Source organism: Branchiostoma belcheri, unplaced genomic scaffold (genome assembly GCF_001625305.1).
Source record: "Branchiostoma belcheri isolate BF01 breed outbred unplaced genomic scaffold, Haploidv18h27 scaffold49, whole genome shotgun sequence".
NCBI lineage: Eukaryota > Metazoa > Chordata > Leptocardii > Amphioxiformes > Branchiostomatidae > Branchiostoma > Branchiostoma belcheri.
In genome coordinates, this window is record NW_017804120.1 from 2,037,030 (window position 1) to 2,053,775 (window position 16,746).

Consider the following 16,746-nt stretch of genomic DNA (forward strand, 5'->3'; position numbering starts at 1 on the left):
AATTTAAAATATTATAACGTAGTAGATATCATGTCCCAACGGACCCCATAGTTTAACATTGTTGAATAGCTATAACAAACAGTTATAATGTATATAGTATATAGTATAGTATGGAGTGGATTCATTCCTCGAGCTAAGCAACATCACACACACAGTTGTCCCTCAGAAAGATATCTAGAGCCGCATAGTTAGAACTTAGAACTTTTATTCAGCCTGTCACACATACAGATGAGCTTGGTGAATGTAGTAAGGAAAGAATCCGCTCTACTATATATTATTATAATAACTACTAAGAATATATAATGTATATAATGTGTGATTAAGATAATCATAAGTTTGCCCCACTTTTCTCGTACTCCTCATCCGAACTGGAGCTGGTGCTGTCATCGTCACAGTCCGCCATATTGGTGGGAGGGGGGTGACCTTGAAACAACTTGTGCTGCCAGACGTTCACAAAGTCTTTTACTTATAATAGACCAGTCGTGGTGCACACACAAGATTAAATCAGCTGGTAACTTACATATATGGACACGCCTACTTCTAAGTTGGGATGCACCATACGTGAGGGCAAGTGGACACTCATTTTTTTTCTTTGTTTAACTTAGTTGAATAAAATCACAAAAGTCTACCTTGTTTACCAGATTCTATACTTATGGTTTACAATATAGTTACTTTTCCATATACATTATTCTGTGTAAGGAATCTGGCAAAATCATACTGTGGCAAAATCAGGTTAAGAACACCCCCCCCCCCCAGCCATTTTAAGTTGAGCTGTGCCAACCGAAGTTGTCCGACTGGTTCCGACATTCTAAACGGCGCTAGTAAAATTGGAACCAATGACCCATATAATTTGTGCACAGAGGTTATACGTGACGCTATTTCTTATCGTAGTTATGCATCGTTTTCTATGGAGTTTTGTTCCTTTTGGAGTTAAAATCTTACGATTCAGCATCACCCACACAGTTGTTTGGTAGCAACACCATGATTTCTAGTATCCGGACGCTATCTGAAATACTCCGATAGTTTCCTAATTTGAGAATTGTTTTGAACAACAACAGGTACACCTAGAAGTCAATACAGATTGACAAAACAACAAAAAAGGATTTGAATAACAATTAAAAATGGCTGTCTCTTTGCAATTGTTCCTCACATCTTTCTATTTAAACGGATCATTACAGACAAAAACAATTATTGTTCTTTGAGAAGGAAGAAATTAAAATTCGAAGTGTGTATGAGAGAAAACAGAAAATATTTTATAGATCCTCCAAACGTCTACTTTTAGAAGAGAGTGACAGGTGCCTCCCAAATCACGCGAGACTTCCCGACGAGACTTGAGAGGCAGTCAGGACACTAACCCAGAAAAGAAGACACACCTTCAGAAACACCACAGGTGAATTGTCTGTTTTTCCGTGTTCAGACAAGGTTCCAAGGCACTTGAAAGGTAACTGGTCACATGGTTCTAATGTTAGAAGTTGCTGAGTAAATGTATCAAATCGCACAAACGAACAGGCGATGAATTTAAAGGTACAATAAAACCATTTGGTCTTAATTATTTTGGTTAACTTAATGAGCATGTCATATCTTTGCCTCGATCAAGATACTTTACAGCTTCTTTTTAGCGCTCCAATAGAATTTGGTAAAATGAAAATGGTTTGTCAAATTGTAGGAAACTTAAGAGAAATCGGTAATCGTTGGTTCCTTGGTTTGATATAGTAGGGGGGCCATACTTTTTCGTAATTTGATATGCTGCCACATTTTTTGGGGTATTTTGACATATCAATTATAGGAATTGTCTTAAGGAAAGGCTATAATGTTTTTCTTGATAATTTGGACTGTAATAAATGAAGTGCAAGTATTACTTTAATATAATAAAACCATTCATAAGGCTTAGACAAGCTAGTGTAATTAGGGGCATTGCCAATCTAAGGTTGAAGTACACCTGTGGTAAAGTATAATTGTTATGTTTACCAAAGGAAAACATATTGTTTTTGCTCCATTTCTTCTTCTTCTGTTCCAAACACTAACCTCTGACCTGGCCAATGGCCTCTTTTGTTGACGTCTGTCACCATAGTAACTGGTGTTGGGTTAAATAATGTTGCAATTTCATAGTAGGCATTTAGACTCCTGTCATGTGTTTGAGTAAGAATTGACAGAGCAGACCATATCTGAAGGTAAACATTATGCATTTGCTTTGCAAATGTTACGTTTCTAGTTTTTTTTTGGGGTGTGTTTGTCTGTTTGCTTGTGCTAGGCTAGACAATTGCATTGTTAGGTCAAAGGTCCCAGAAAAGGCTATCTCATTTCCTGTCTTCAATTTCTTGCTAGTATGTCTGCTGCTTCATGGAGACCAGTGAGAAAATACATAGGCAGAATCAGCAAGAAATTCACAATTATGAATAAAACAGTAAATTGACAACAAATTTCATGTCGATTTTTGCAGATTTCTGAACTAATCAACCTTAGGACTAGTGACAGTAGTGGCAGCTGAGAATAAGAATGGGGAAGCTGCAAGAATTCTCCATCCAGTTTGCCAACAACATGGACGTGTTCATGCCAGGACAGTGGGTGACTGGACAGGTGGTCGTTGACCTGAGTGATGAGATGAAGATGAGAGGTAAGACAATGGATTATTCTTAAGAGTTTGATTAAATGTCTGCCTATCAGGGGCCAACTTAGTTCAAATGCACCTGTTTGTTATGATAATTACCTTTGCAGAAGGAAAACATTATAATAATTGTTTTTGCTCCTTATGTTCTTCTTCTCCAAACAAATAAGGTCAATGACCTGAACCAGATGTCTGTCACCATGGTAACTAGTGTTGGGTTACATCATGTTGCAATTTCATAGCAGGAGGGATTTTGACTCCTGTCACCATATAAGTGAATGTGTTTCAGTTAAAGCCATGAGAGCAGACCATATGCGAATGTAAACATATATTGCATTTTCAAATGTTTCCAAATGTTACCTTCTAGTTTACTTAAACTATATGTGCCTGCATGTTTTTTTCTAGCTATCGAACTGACGTTTAAGGGCAAAGGTCATGTAGAGTGGCGGGAAAATCAGCAGGTTCAAGACGGAGGTGAACCCGAGCAGGAGGAGGTGCGGTACTGGGCTGACGAGGAATTCTTGGACAGGGAGATCACAGTTTTGGGAAAAGGTACAGTCTGTTTACACAATACACTGTCATACCTGCCACATCAGTGTATAATGTAACTTTTTCATCCATTGTCAATAAGTGTAGATGGAGAACAAATACACGTAGATACATTATAGAAGTCAATGCATTACTGCTATTGAATTGTATACTGTGTGTGTGTGTGTGTGTGTAGTAGTAGTAGTAGTAGTAGTAGTAGTAGTATAGTAGTAGTTAGTAGTAGTAGTAGTTAGTAGTTAACAGAAGTAGTAGTAGTAGTTACTGTAGTGTAGTAGTAGTAGAAGTAGTAGAAGTAGTTGTTACTGTAGTTACTGTAGTAGTTGTAGTTACTGTAGTACAAGTAGTAGTAGTAGTAGTAGTAGTAGTAGTAGAAGTAGTAGTAATTGTTGTTACAGTAGTATTAGAAGTAGTTACTGTAGTGTAGTAGTAGTTACTGTAGTAGAAGTAGTAGTAGTAGTAGTAGAAGTAGTAGTAATTGTTGTTACAGTAGTAGTAGAAGTAGTTACTGTTAGTAGTAGAAGAAGTAGTAGAAGTAGTAGTAGTAGTAATAGTGTAGTAAGCAGTAAAATGCAGTAGCTACATGTATAGGTGATTAGACAGTAAGTTATGTGTTTATCACTTAACTTTTACTTTGGCACCATGCTTGCAATTACATGTAGCTATCGGGCTTCAAATTATTGAATCATTAATATTAATCATACTTTATAAGACAGTTCTTTACTTGAACCTTCTCTACTGTAGATGAGTCCGGTGACAACCGCACGCTCGACGCCGGCCACCATGTTTTCCCGTTCCAATACCAGCTGCCGCAAGATGGGCTTCCCACCTCATTCGAAGGGGCTCATGGCTACATCCGCTACTCCGTGATAGGAAAAATTGACAAGCCGTGGAAGTTTGATCACAAAACCAAGAGGGCCTTCACTGTTCTGGATATGGTGGATCTGAACCAACAACCCACTGCTATGGTAATAATGCTATTGGTACCTGATCATGTCTTCTAAATGTACATTTATTGCTTTTTTCTTCTTTGTTTATGTTAATGTTTTTGTTCATGTTAAATTAAATTAATCATCTATGCAAAGTTTTGTAGGTATAGGCCAAATGAAACACTGAGGTTTGGGCTTTGCAAATTTTCTGGAATTTGAAAATGTTATAATATTATGTTTTGTTGGTTTTGTGCTCTAACAGATATTAAAGACTGTTAGCCTTTTTGTTGCTTTTCTCTCCTCAGACCCTTTATAGTGGTCAGCATTTCAAGACCCTGTGCTGTGCCACTGAGGCCCTCTAGCAGGTTACAGCGGAACTGCACCTGTAACCAATCCTGTTTTGCTGTCCACAGACTACCCCAAGTGGTCAGAATCCAAGACCCTTTGCTGTGCCTCTGAGCCCTCTAGCAGGTTATAATAGAACTGCACCTCTATGGTAACCAATCTTTTTTGTTGTCCACAGACCCCGCTAAGTGACAGCACTCTCTGTCATGTCTGTCCAAGACCCTATGCTATATATGCTGTGACTCTGAGTCCTCTAGCAGGTTGTAATGGAACTGCACCTCTCTGTTAACCATTTACCCTGTGTTGTTGTCCACAGACCCCACTAAGAGGACAGGAGTCCAAGACCCTGTGCTGTCTGTGCTGTGCTTCAGGACCCATTGAGCTGCAAGTCATGGCAGAGCGCTCCGCTTACTGTCCAGGAGAACTCATCAACATCAAGGGTTCACTGGAGAACAACTCAAGTTCCAGAATCACCAAGGTCAAAGCCAGGCTGAAGCAGGTAATTTTAGTCTAAAAATTGCAGTCCTTTCCATGAATAACAAATTTGATGAGTTTTTGCCCCAAATTCTGCATGTTCTACCAAGAACCAGGGGGAGGGTCAGTGCAGTTCCTGTGAGTTCTGCCAGGGGGAGCAGTGCAGATGGAGCCGTGCAATTCCTGTATGTTAAGCCAGTACAGTGTCTGCATGTTCTGACAGTGCAGTTCCTGTAATTTCTGCCAGAGGGACCAGTGCAGTTCCTGTAAGTTCTGCCAGAGGGAACAGTGCAGTTCCTGTAATTTCTGCCACAGGGAACAGTGCAGTTCCTGTTTGTTCCTCCAGGGGGAGAAGTGCAGTTCCTGTAAGTTGTGCCAGGGAGCAGTGCAGTTCCTGTAAGTGCTGCTAGAGGGAACAGTGCAGTTCCTGTAAGTTCTGCCAGAGGGACCAGTGCAGTTCCTGTAAGTTCTGCCAGACAACATACAGTTCCTGTAGTGCAGTCCCTGTAAGTTCTGCCAGAGGGAACAGTGCAGTTCCTGTAAGTTGTGCCAGGGAGCAGTGCAGTTCCTGTACGTTCTGCCAGAGGGAACAGTGCAGTTCCTGTAAGTTCTGCCAGAGGGAACAGTGCAGTTCCTGTAAGTTCTGCCAGAGGGAACAGTGCAGTTCCTGTAAGTTCTACCAGAGGGAACAGTGCAGTTCCTGTAAGGTCTGCCAGAGGGAACAGTGCAGTTCCTGTAAGTTCTGCCAGGGGAGCAGTGCAATTCCTGTAAGTTCTGCTAGAGGGAGCAGTGCAGTTCCTGTAAGTTCTGCTAGAGGGAGCAGTGCAGTTCCCGTAAGTGCTGCTAGAGGGAACAGTGCAGTTCCTGTAAGTTCTGCCAGAGGGAACAGTGCAGTTCCTGTAAGTTCTGCCAGAGGGAGCAGTGCACTTCCTGTAAGCTCTACAGAGGGAGCAGTGCAGTTCCTGTGTATTCTGCCAGAGGGAACACTGCAGTTCCTGTGTATTCTGCCAGAGGGAACACTGCAGTTCCTGTGTATTCTGCCAGAGGGAACACTGCAGTTCCTGTGTATTCTGCCAGAGGGAACACTGCAGTTCCTGTGTATTCTGCCAGAGGGAACAGTGCAATTCCTGTAAGTTCTGCCAGAGGGTGTGAAATCACAGCTAACTTTGCCTTGTTTGTTTGTTTCTTTCCACAGGAGGTTGTGTACAATGCTGACCACCCAGAGCACAAGCCCCGTCCCATTACCAAAGACCTGGGTACAGCGGAGGAGGGGGGGTGTGAGGAGGGGGGGACTGTAGACCTTAACCTGACCCTGCCTGTCCCCGCCGTGCCTCCATCCAACCTACGCTACTGTAGCCTCATCAATCTCACATACAAACTGGATGTAAGTCTGTTTTTTTCATTTGTGTCGCATTACTGATTTACAGTCATGTTTGCGTTACATTTGACGGACTTAGATAACGCAACGCTGTCGCAACGCAGCGATAACGCTGACGCAACGCAGCGGCAACGCTGTCGCAACGCGATAACGCAACTTGCGGTAATTGACCCCCGGCCGCACGAATGCGTTACATCGTTATTTAACCTGCTACCGAGTGCGCCATCGCGCTATTGACGCAACTATAATGAGCAGGATAGGGTTTCATGTTTGTTTGTCTACTTTGTCATTTAAATTTAGAAACAATACTGGGTGTTATGACCTCCTTTCAGCGGTCATAGACATGCATGAGCGTTGGAATGGGATGGCAGGAATTACTAGTAGTAGTTTGAGCATGGATGTAAAGATGGTTTGAGGCATTTCCATGAGGTTATTCATCAGCCTGTCTAAACATGTAACGCCCCAAAAATACGTTAGATATACTAGTAGCAACAATAATTCCAACTACACTTCACCCCAACATGTCGCAAACAAAATATAGCAACTCCTCCTCCGCTACTTTTCAACACGGCAAGGTCAGACAATATTTGGTGTTGCCCCGGCGGCCGGAATCCTACTTGTGCAGTCAAAAGCGTAATGAGCCGGCGCATGTTGTCGATGATTTTTTTTAACCATAGAACGCATAATTCAGCAACCAAAATTGAATTGTCAAAAGCTTAGGATATATCCCGCCAGCGAAATGGATCTGGTAAAGGAGCTGTCTTGTTTACCGTCGCGACGGTAAGGTCTGGGGTACTTTGTCGAATCGCTACCAGTCTGTAGAGAGTGCCCGGAGAGAACTGTTTGTGTGTGTATTCGGCTGACGAAATGATCTTTGTTTTACATTCGGTTCTTGTCGTCAGCGAATGAGTGTGTTTGGTATGCTCACGAGATTTGCCGATCTTCACCAGCAATTTTCTAAGGGGAGGAAAGATCACGATTATGGTAAAGGAAAACATCACATGATTGACTGCAGTCCCTTGCACTTGGCACAAAAACAACAACTTGTTGGAAAACAAAAAATAAAATAAAATTTTTGATCATAGTAATTTTTTGAAATTTTGAATTCGTGTATGTAACCATGGAGTTAAAAGGAACCTCCCTGGTGTAACACAGGAGATCTTTTCTCCTTAGAGTCAGACAGCTTGGCGCGACAGACCTGTCAACATTGATTGATGACGCCCGCCCGACACAACTTAGATCAAAGGCGGCGGCGGCCAGTTTGAATGTAGCAAACTCGTTTCACCAGGAATTCTCACGCTGGTGGATTCACAACATCACGCTGATAAAGAATCCAGAGCTGTATCAAGAATCTGACCAGATCGTCTGTATTTCTGCTATAGCCTATGCATGCTGAGATTTCACGCTGTACACGCTTTTTCAATGCATTCAAAGTTTCTTTTGACAAAATATTGACGGCGCGGAGTTGCAGCGGCTCTGCATACTTATTTAAAAGATGGCGGGTAACGTTACTTGTCATATGACTCCTCGATCAGTTTCAGCGACATTTTTCTACACTTGACTTTTCTTCGTTGAATGAGCTAAGCATTTCTGGGATAAGCTCGCAAAATGTGTATTGTAAACGAAACAGATAATAGGCTATTCATCCAACAATGAACAATAGGTGTAAAATAAACACTAATCCATTCGCCCATCCGTGCACTACGATGTTGTTAATTAACTATTTTACAAATGAAAGCGCCAAATTTCACGATCCAATCTCTAAATAACCCAACAGTTCAGTCAATAAACGAAATGGCGAAGCTGTATCAGTCCCGCCCCTGACAAAATACTTCTCTTTTTTTTGCAATATTTAAATGTTCTTTTGATGTGTTTTCAGGTTCATCCTCTAGTCTTTGATTGAGTTACGAGACTGTGCTGCGTGAAACATGTGCGGACTTTGCAGGATCAACAGGATTACATTCAAGTTTTTTCTTTAGTTTTAACGTTCGGTTATTGACTAGAAAGTTCCGTTTGGTTTTGACGTTGAACTTCGTTTGTTGACTAGAAAGTTCTTGTTCTTTCGTTTAGGCGTTCGGTCATCGACAAGAATGTTTTCCGCTTTATTTTGACGTTTGGTTGTTGACTACAGAGTTTTTTCTTTCGTGTTGACGTTACGTCGTTGACTACGTTTTTTTATCGTTTGAAGTAGATTGAAGTTCCCCAGTTTAGACGTTCGTTTGTTGACGTCTGTTGACTCAGTTTGATATGTTATTATTACGTTTTGGTCTTCTCAATTCCATTGAAGTTTTTGCTAACCACACTTTACTAACTGATTTCGCACAACTAATAACTCATATCATTAAAGCTAATATACTAACATGTATCAGTTCATGGATATTTTAGGATACGTACACAGTTAATGTGATTGACGAGTAAGTGCTATTATATTTTATCAAAGAAAACGAGGGAATTGTTGGGAAATCTTCTTGTGGGAAGTGTTCTTGTCTATTTTATTACCGGTAAGCAAACGGAAGAAATGCTGCGAATGAATGTAACATCTGAAAAATGCCGCACCGAACCCTTTCGGCCGAGATGTAATATAACAACGGATGGTTCGTGTGCCTAACTCAAAATAGATACATCATAAAAGTTTTTAAAGATTTGCAACGGGACGATAAGATATTGAGGAATATAGTAACTGTTTACTTACCTTAGACAACACCAAAAGGACGATCACAAAGTAAACGATGGTCTAACTACATTATACCGGTAGTGTGACTTTGTCAGCTGGAAGGTTGTCCAACTTGGCAAAAGATGTCAGTTCAAGACATATGGCGCACGTTTGTCCGACGTATAATCTTGTATCACATTTTCAGCTAAGGGTGAGGTGTATGGTGTTTGATGTCCAACAAAAATATTGACACATGAACATGTGAAGAAAACGCCGTTAAACAGTAGTTTGTTGGGAAGTTAATAGTTCCGTGGTGTTTTCTAAAGCCGTCACACTTTAGATTGTTGGAAAAGCTTTCTGTAATATGTCAGAGTGTATAACACTCCAGTGTGTCATTACAGACAGCGGGTAAGTTATAGAACGTTTGAAAATAACGTCCAATCAGAAATAATGATAACGCAGATTTGATACAATGCATTGGGAGCGTCTATTGAATTGCCTTTCATCGGAAAATCGAGAGTTCCGTATCATTCTTGAAAACTGAGAACACGACAGATCCCTATGAATGCATATTGTTATACAAGAAATATAACATCCTAGTACATAACTAAAAGAAAGAGTATTTTGTGGAGGATTTAAAAAAATGACGTCTATATAAAAAGATTGGCAGCGCAGTTGAATTGATGTCCTGATAGATTTGTATTCCAAATGGTCTCGTATTGGAAAATTTATGGTTCCGTATTGCTTACTAAAGTTTACAACATTGTAGGGGGATGTAAAACTTGTTGTAACATCACTAGATAAACAGAATTTTAGTGTTATATTTCACGCTAAGCGTTTAAAATTTCCGTCCAAATTGAAGCATTGACAGCGCGGGTTTACTAGAACACGTAAGGAAACGTTCGTCTTCAATAGGCATTTCAATAGTTCCGTGTTGTTTTATTAAACCCAGAGCATTTTAGGACGTTTCAAGAAGCCTTCTTTGATATGGCAATAATAGTACTCTAGTAAATCGTTTTAAAACGGATGGTGTGGAGGATTTTAAAAAAGACTAGAAGTAGGAAGATTCACATGCATGCAGCGCAATGGAAAGGGCAATGGGCCGAAACACGTTCCCTGAATGAACGGTCTCATAGAAAGTTGATGGGTCCGTGTGTTTTCTGAAGTTAAGAACACAGCTGGCAGTAGCAAAAAACATCTTCTACTATCGAAAGATAAACATGATTCTAGTACCATAAAATACGGGGGTATTGTAGACCGTTTGAAAATATAGTCAGAAGAAAAATATTGACAGCTCTGGTTTATAGAACACGTACTGAAAATGTCGACGTCTGTTGACGTCGACATTTCTTCTTCGCAAAAGTGATGGTTCCGTGTTGATTTCTAAAAGCAGGAACATCGGTTCCTCAGACCCTCGAAAGAAGCATTCTGTAATATGGCATGGTGTTGTCGTATATAATGATAGACAACGTGTGACTGGTAATGCGTCTGTAAATGATGTCGAACCGGAATATTGACAGTGCGGGTTTCATTCACAGCATGAAAACATCCATTGACCTGCCTTTTGTTTGAAAATTGATGGTTTCGTGTTGTTTTCTTAAACTGAGAACACTGTGGACCCCTCAAAAACCTTGGCCTAGCATGACAAGATATATAGCATTCTAGTAAATCGTTGTTAAACGGATGGTGTGTGGAGGATTTGAAAAGAAAAGACTAGAAATAGAAAGCTTTACATGTATATCCCGCAATGCGAACGGAATGAATACGCGCGCCTACAGTTTTGTAAGATAAATGGCCTCGCATTGGAAAGTTGATGGTTCCGTGTATTTTTCTGAAGTTAAAGACACATTGATAGAAAAAAGGAATTGTTGTAGCATGAAAAGCTATACGAAATTCTTGCATAATAAAGTTGGCTACGGAGAAGTTATAGACTGTTTGGAAATAAAATCCGAACATCGGAACAAAAATAGTGACAGCGTGGGTTTCATAGAACGCGTACGAAAACGTGTTGAATACTAGTAGCCTTTTTTTGCAAAAATGAAAGTTCCGTGTTGTTTTCTCAAACCGACAACGCCGTAGGGCCTTACAAACCTTTCTGTAATCTGACATGGTAAGTAGCATGTTAGTATATTATTTTAGGCAACGGGTGACTTGTAATGTACTTGTAAATGATGTCCGAACTGAAATATTGACGGCTGCATCGTATGAATACGCCTATTGAACAGCCTTTTTGCAAACAAAATAGTTCCGTGTTGTTTTCCAAAACACCTTATGCCCTTGAAAAGGCTGTCTGTAATATGGCATGGTAAGTAGCATACAAGCACTAGTTAGTATATTATAGGGAAAGGATGACTTGTAATGTGCTTGAAATTGACGACCGAACCGAAATGTTGACAGCGCTGGTTTCATACATGGCATGAGCACGCCTGTTGAATTATTTTGCTAAAATTTTAGTTCCATGTTGTTTTCTAAAACCGAAAACGCCTAACGTCCGTAAAAAGTATTTCTGTAATATGGCATAATATATAGGATTTTAGTATGTCATCATAGGCAACTGTTGACTTGTAAAACTTTGGTATATGGCGTCCGAACCGAAACATGGACAGTGCGGGTTTCATTCACAGCGCATGAAAACGTCCATTGACGTCCTGCCTTACATGAAAATTGATGGTTTCGTGTTGTTTTCCAAAGCCGAGAACACCTTATGCCCCTGAAAACGCTTTCTGTAACATGGCATGGTAAGTAGCATACAAGTATATTATAGGCAAAGGATGACTTGTATATAAAGGTACTTGAAATTGACGACCGAACTGAAATACTGACGGAGCAGGTTTCATACATGGCATAAGCACGCCTGTCGACCTTTTTTTGCAGAAATTGTAGTTCCGTGTTGTTTTCTAAAGCCGACAACGCCTTAATCCCTTGAAAAGTTTTCTGTAATATGGCATAAGATGTAGAATTCTAGTATGTCATCATAGGCAACTTTAAAACGTTGGTACATGGCGTCCGAGAGAGACAGAGATAGACCGCTGAAAGGGAGCTGGTGTGGTATGGTGTACATCTTAGCCGAATGGTCCCGCATTGGGAAGTTGTTGCAATTGCTTGCGAGTTTTTTTCCAACGTTACGGACAGTTGGAAGTAGAAAAACTTGTAACGTCGCGAGTCATCGTCAGCAAGTCCCGGACCTCTGGCATGAGGATGGAACAAGGTAAAGGTAAAGGTTACAACACAAGATTTTCAGGATTCTAGTGTGATATTATAGGCTACGGGTGAGTTGTAGAGCATTTGTCAATATAGCGCGGGTAAAGCCCCTGTCACACATTCACGAACTCAGCGCAATCATGCTTTATAGGTGTAGGTTGGCACAAAGTCGGCTTGGTCGGTTGGTGTTCGGTGAATTCGGCTACGAAATGTTTCAAAATGTTAAAATATATGGGGGCGGCATAACCTAATACCTTCTGGATAGCTGTCGTATTTAACCCTCTTTAGTCAAGAATACTGTCATTAATTTTCAGACCGAAACCAAAACAAAGGTCCAAGCATTATGCAAATTGGCAAGGTAATTGACACCTCAACGTGATATTGGAACTTCACACCTGAAGTGAATATCGCAAAACGAAGAAGACGTGAGAAGCCCCCAAAGTTATTCCCAGTCCGGTCTGCTGGCATTTTCATATGTACTAGACTACTAATACATGTATATTTGAGGTGGAAATTCTGAAAGGTAGTAACGAATGCAGATAAGACTCATAAGTTTAAATTAAGCAGTGAAAATAAAAGTATGGGTTACGTGTAAGGATTTTTTGTAAAGATCACATACATTCAATCACTTCTAGTACAATGTATACCGTTTGATAGATTTTTTACAATCAATCAATCAATCAATCAATCATCCACGGGCTTCAGGGTAGAAGCATGGCGGCCGTAGACAGCTGTCTGCAGAGGCTTCTATCAGCAGCGAGGACTCTCCAGGAGTCCTTGGTGACGCCCACTCTCCTCAGGAAGTCGAAGGGCAGATCCTCCCAGCGCCTTCTGGGACGACCTCTGGGGCGCTTCCACGTGGGGTCAGGTTCAGCAGTGACCAGTTTACAATCTTCTAGTTCATTTGTCCGACGTGTCCTATGTATAGCTTTTTTCGTTTCTTGTATGTATCATACTTAAGAATATCGTTAACATCGTTTCATTTTAAGCTTCAATGTTATGAAATTGTTAGTTGTGCGAAAGCCAATTACTAGTAGTAAAGTTTCGTTAGTAAAAACTTATATGATATAGATAATACAAAACGTAACAAATACATAAGAAATCGGTGTCAACAGACGTCAACAAACCAACGTCAAAACGAAATAAAAAATCTAGTCAACAACCGAATGTCAAACCAAACGGAACAAAAAACTTGCTAGCCAACAACCGAACGTCAAACCAAACGGAACAAAAAACTTGCTAGCCAACAACAGAACGTCAAAATGGAACAAATGAGAAAAAATGAAAGTAATCCTGTTGATCCTGCAAAGTCAGCAAATGTTGCGCACAGCACAGTCTCGTAACTCGATCACAAAGAGGATGAACCTGAAAAACATATCACGGAAATAATTAAAATTTATACGATATATATATTTTTTACGTCTCCAGCCGTCGCACCTTGATAAATTTTCTAATGCTTTAACCCTAGTCCTACCAAATGGATGCGAGGAACGAAATTAAGCTAAGGCACCTTTTTTCCAAATACTAGTACTATGCAGCACATTGCTAGCCAAAAATTGTTACAAAGCTGTTGAAATTCATATAACCAACGACCTTTATGGACCGGCAATGGTATACACTAGACTGGGTACACAACAAAATTCATGTAATAGAAATTAATTTGATGGCCATTGTAGTGTTGTTTTCAGTTAATACAGAGGGTATTGGTCCGCACATACATAACCAAAAATACAGGCCTATCTTTGGCGCGAAAGTTAGTCCAGGCTTTGAGGGACATGGTTGAGAAAGGAGTACAACAGTACAACCTACGGAGACGATCTGACTCAGGGAAAAGGGCGATGGGTATGTAATCATATTCAGCTTCAAGTAAATATGGCAGGTATGAAGCGCTGCTTACAGAAATGGTACAAAAAGTACCAAAGCATGCTCCAGCATGTCTAAGTTCCGAAACGTTGTTTTGAAACGTACTTCAATGACCTTTGACCCATTTCACCGCCGGCGGTGCTGGGCTGATCTGCCAAGCTCCCGGCCCGGGTCGGGCTTCGACTGGAACAGTTCTGTTCACGGCCGCGCTTGGGGATTTATCCCGCTAATTAGCAGACAATGTACCGGCGTGCTTCACCGTGCATAACAATGCTGCATAAATTACGGATTTTCTAAGAGTGTTGCACTTTAGTAGACCATAATGGTACATTGTAACAGCAACAGACATTTTTGGTTAAAATTTACACGATTTTACTGGCTCACATGAAGATCTGATTTACCGAACGTCGAAAAAAATCACGTGGCTCTTCTTTGCTCACCAAACCCAAGAAACAAGTCAGACTATTCTTAAATAATATGTGCTTACTCGAGATTTGAATAAGATTTGAAGCGAGCTATTTTTTTTCTGCAAAAATTCCAGCAAAGCATTATTTACGATTGCAAAAGTAAAACGACACAAACGACTCTTGTAACGCAAAGTATTGCAAATAAACAGTCAGGGACTTGATAAGATCGGGAATCTACATGTGTATCAAGCATAATGTCCGGACATGTCGCCGGTGCGTGATTCGAGTACGGTCTGATGGTATAGTACTGGTATAATGTGCTTGTTCCCAGTATATAAATTGTCCTCTTTTTTGCCAAAATCATTTTCCACAAACGACAGTGGCGTCAATCTTAGAAAAAAAAAATAAAAACCCCTCTTTTGTTGGGATCGTAATTTCATGTATACCGTTCAGCGTGACGCTGTCCGTAAAATTTACAGCAACAAAGGACCTCGGTTTGACCATGGACTTCTCTTTTTAAACCTCCTTGGTTTGACGTATTTTTACCGAAAAAGTGAGTGTGGCAAAGGACAATATTAGGATGAGTAAAGTGCCGGGCTAGGTTGTGCCGCTACCTTTGATCTGAAACTCCGACCGCCCTGTGGGGTCGGAGTTCATCAATCAATTTTGACAGGCTTGCGCCGCCGCGCGCAGTGTCTATCGCGAGATTTGTGTGAATTTTGAATTTAATTATCGTCATTACTTACTAGTCCATTCCTCAAGACTTCTGATTTGACTCAACATTCAAAACTACTGTTTTGACTACAGAGTTTTGGTGGATGCAATTAATCATGATATGTTTGTTCAATACTTATATTTCGCATACGAGTTTGAAAAAAATGCCTGTTGCCTTTCCTCCCCGTAAGCAAATGTGTATTCCGCTACCGAATTCTCCCGGTCAGTCCGGGTGGCTTCGCTGATCGGGGCACACGTCCTAGTGTGCTCTAAAACTTACGCTTCCAAAGTTTCCTTATCCTACCATAGGCTTATCTGTAACATTAAATGTCTTGATTTTGACAAACGTCAGTAAAACCGGTACCTACGTGGAACATAAAAAAACAGGTATGAATATGCTTATTTCAGTACCGAAAACACGGGGATAGCTGAACATAATTGGTTACTTCGGCACGCTCTGTAGGCGGGACACTAATCAACTCATGACGCCCCCGTGCATATGAATGGATAACGCGACCGATCACTCGAGAAATAACGCGGGTGACGCGGGGCTACCTATGAGGCTCCGGCCACACAAACTGCGTTACCGTAACGCGGTATCGTCGCGATATCGTCGCGACGTTATCGCGCCGACGGCGCACCAGTATCGCGCCGCTAACGCAACCTCCGTCAAATGTAACGCAGACATGACTGTAACTGTGTATACATTTACATTGTAATTTTTGTTGCACAAATTATTGTAAGTTGCAATGACAACAGAAATGAATTTAATGTAAAAACACTTGTTGCTAGAATGCAATTATTTATGGATAGTCAAAAGGAAATGAACAATGAATGTACGAGTGTATGGATAAATGAAGGAATAAATGAAGGAATAAATGAAGGAATAAAAGATAAATGCAAAACTGACATTAACTTACAATGTAGCTTCACCATGATCCCTGTAATTAGAAGTCAAAAGTGTAAGATGTTTCAAATACTAGTACAATGAATATTTGAGATAAACACAGTACCCAAAGGAAGGATGGTATGAGGGAAGGAAGGAAGAAATGAGAATTTATTCCCCTCTCTTCCTTCTCTCACTCCTTCCTTCCTTCCCTCCTACCTTCCTTCGTTTGAAAAGAATTTTCTCATCACACCCCAGGTCAGTGCACATTTTGATGGAGCCCACACCAGTATGGAGCTGAGTTTTCCTATCCTGATCGGTTCCATCCCCCTACGGAGCATCTACCCCACCCCTCCAGCCTTCCCCCCACCCCCAGTCCCCCCTGGGTTTGACGCAGCATACCCTCCCCCTAACCCTGGTGCATACCCCCCACCCAACCCTGGCGCCTACCCTCCCCCTAACCCTGGTGGTTCGTACCCCCCCGGCGGTCCTGATGCTGTGTACCCCCCACCGGGTGCTCCGTATCCCCCCCCTGATGGAGGACTAACCCCTCCCCCTGTCATCATGCCAGGAGCTGACACACCCAACCTTCGTAAGTTCAACACTTGACTCATTTCATAGTATTGTAACAGATAGCAACGCCTAAGGCCATGTTGATTTGATTATATGGATGACATCCTCTGGGAACCCCAAAACTGATGCGCGCGTGCAAATAAAAAAAAGTTTTGTCAAAAAAAAGTTAAGC

General features: G+C 41.1%; 1 protein-coding gene across 1 annotated transcript in view; it reads left to right on the forward strand.

Annotated features, from left to right (window-relative positions):
* Positions 1 to 1,343: 1,343 nt before the first annotated feature.
* Positions 1,344 to 16,746, forward strand: part of LOC109479571 (arrestin domain-containing protein 3-like) — a 17,065-nt gene continuing 1,662 nt past the window's right edge. The window contains exons 1-7 of the mRNA XM_019781560.1: positions 1,344 to 1,441; positions 2,441 to 2,614; positions 3,011 to 3,157; positions 3,896 to 4,119; positions 4,742 to 4,924; positions 6,095 to 6,283; positions 16,260 to 16,515. Of these exons, the coding sequence (XP_019637119.1) occupies positions 2,497 to 2,614; positions 3,011 to 3,157; positions 3,896 to 4,119; positions 4,742 to 4,924; positions 6,095 to 6,283; positions 16,260 to 16,515 (1,117 nt within the window). The 5' untranslated portion in view covers positions 1,344 to 1,441; positions 2,441 to 2,496. The remainder of the gene's footprint in view (positions 1,442 to 2,440; positions 2,615 to 3,010; positions 3,158 to 3,895; positions 4,120 to 4,741; positions 4,925 to 6,094; positions 6,284 to 16,259; positions 16,516 to 16,746) is intronic.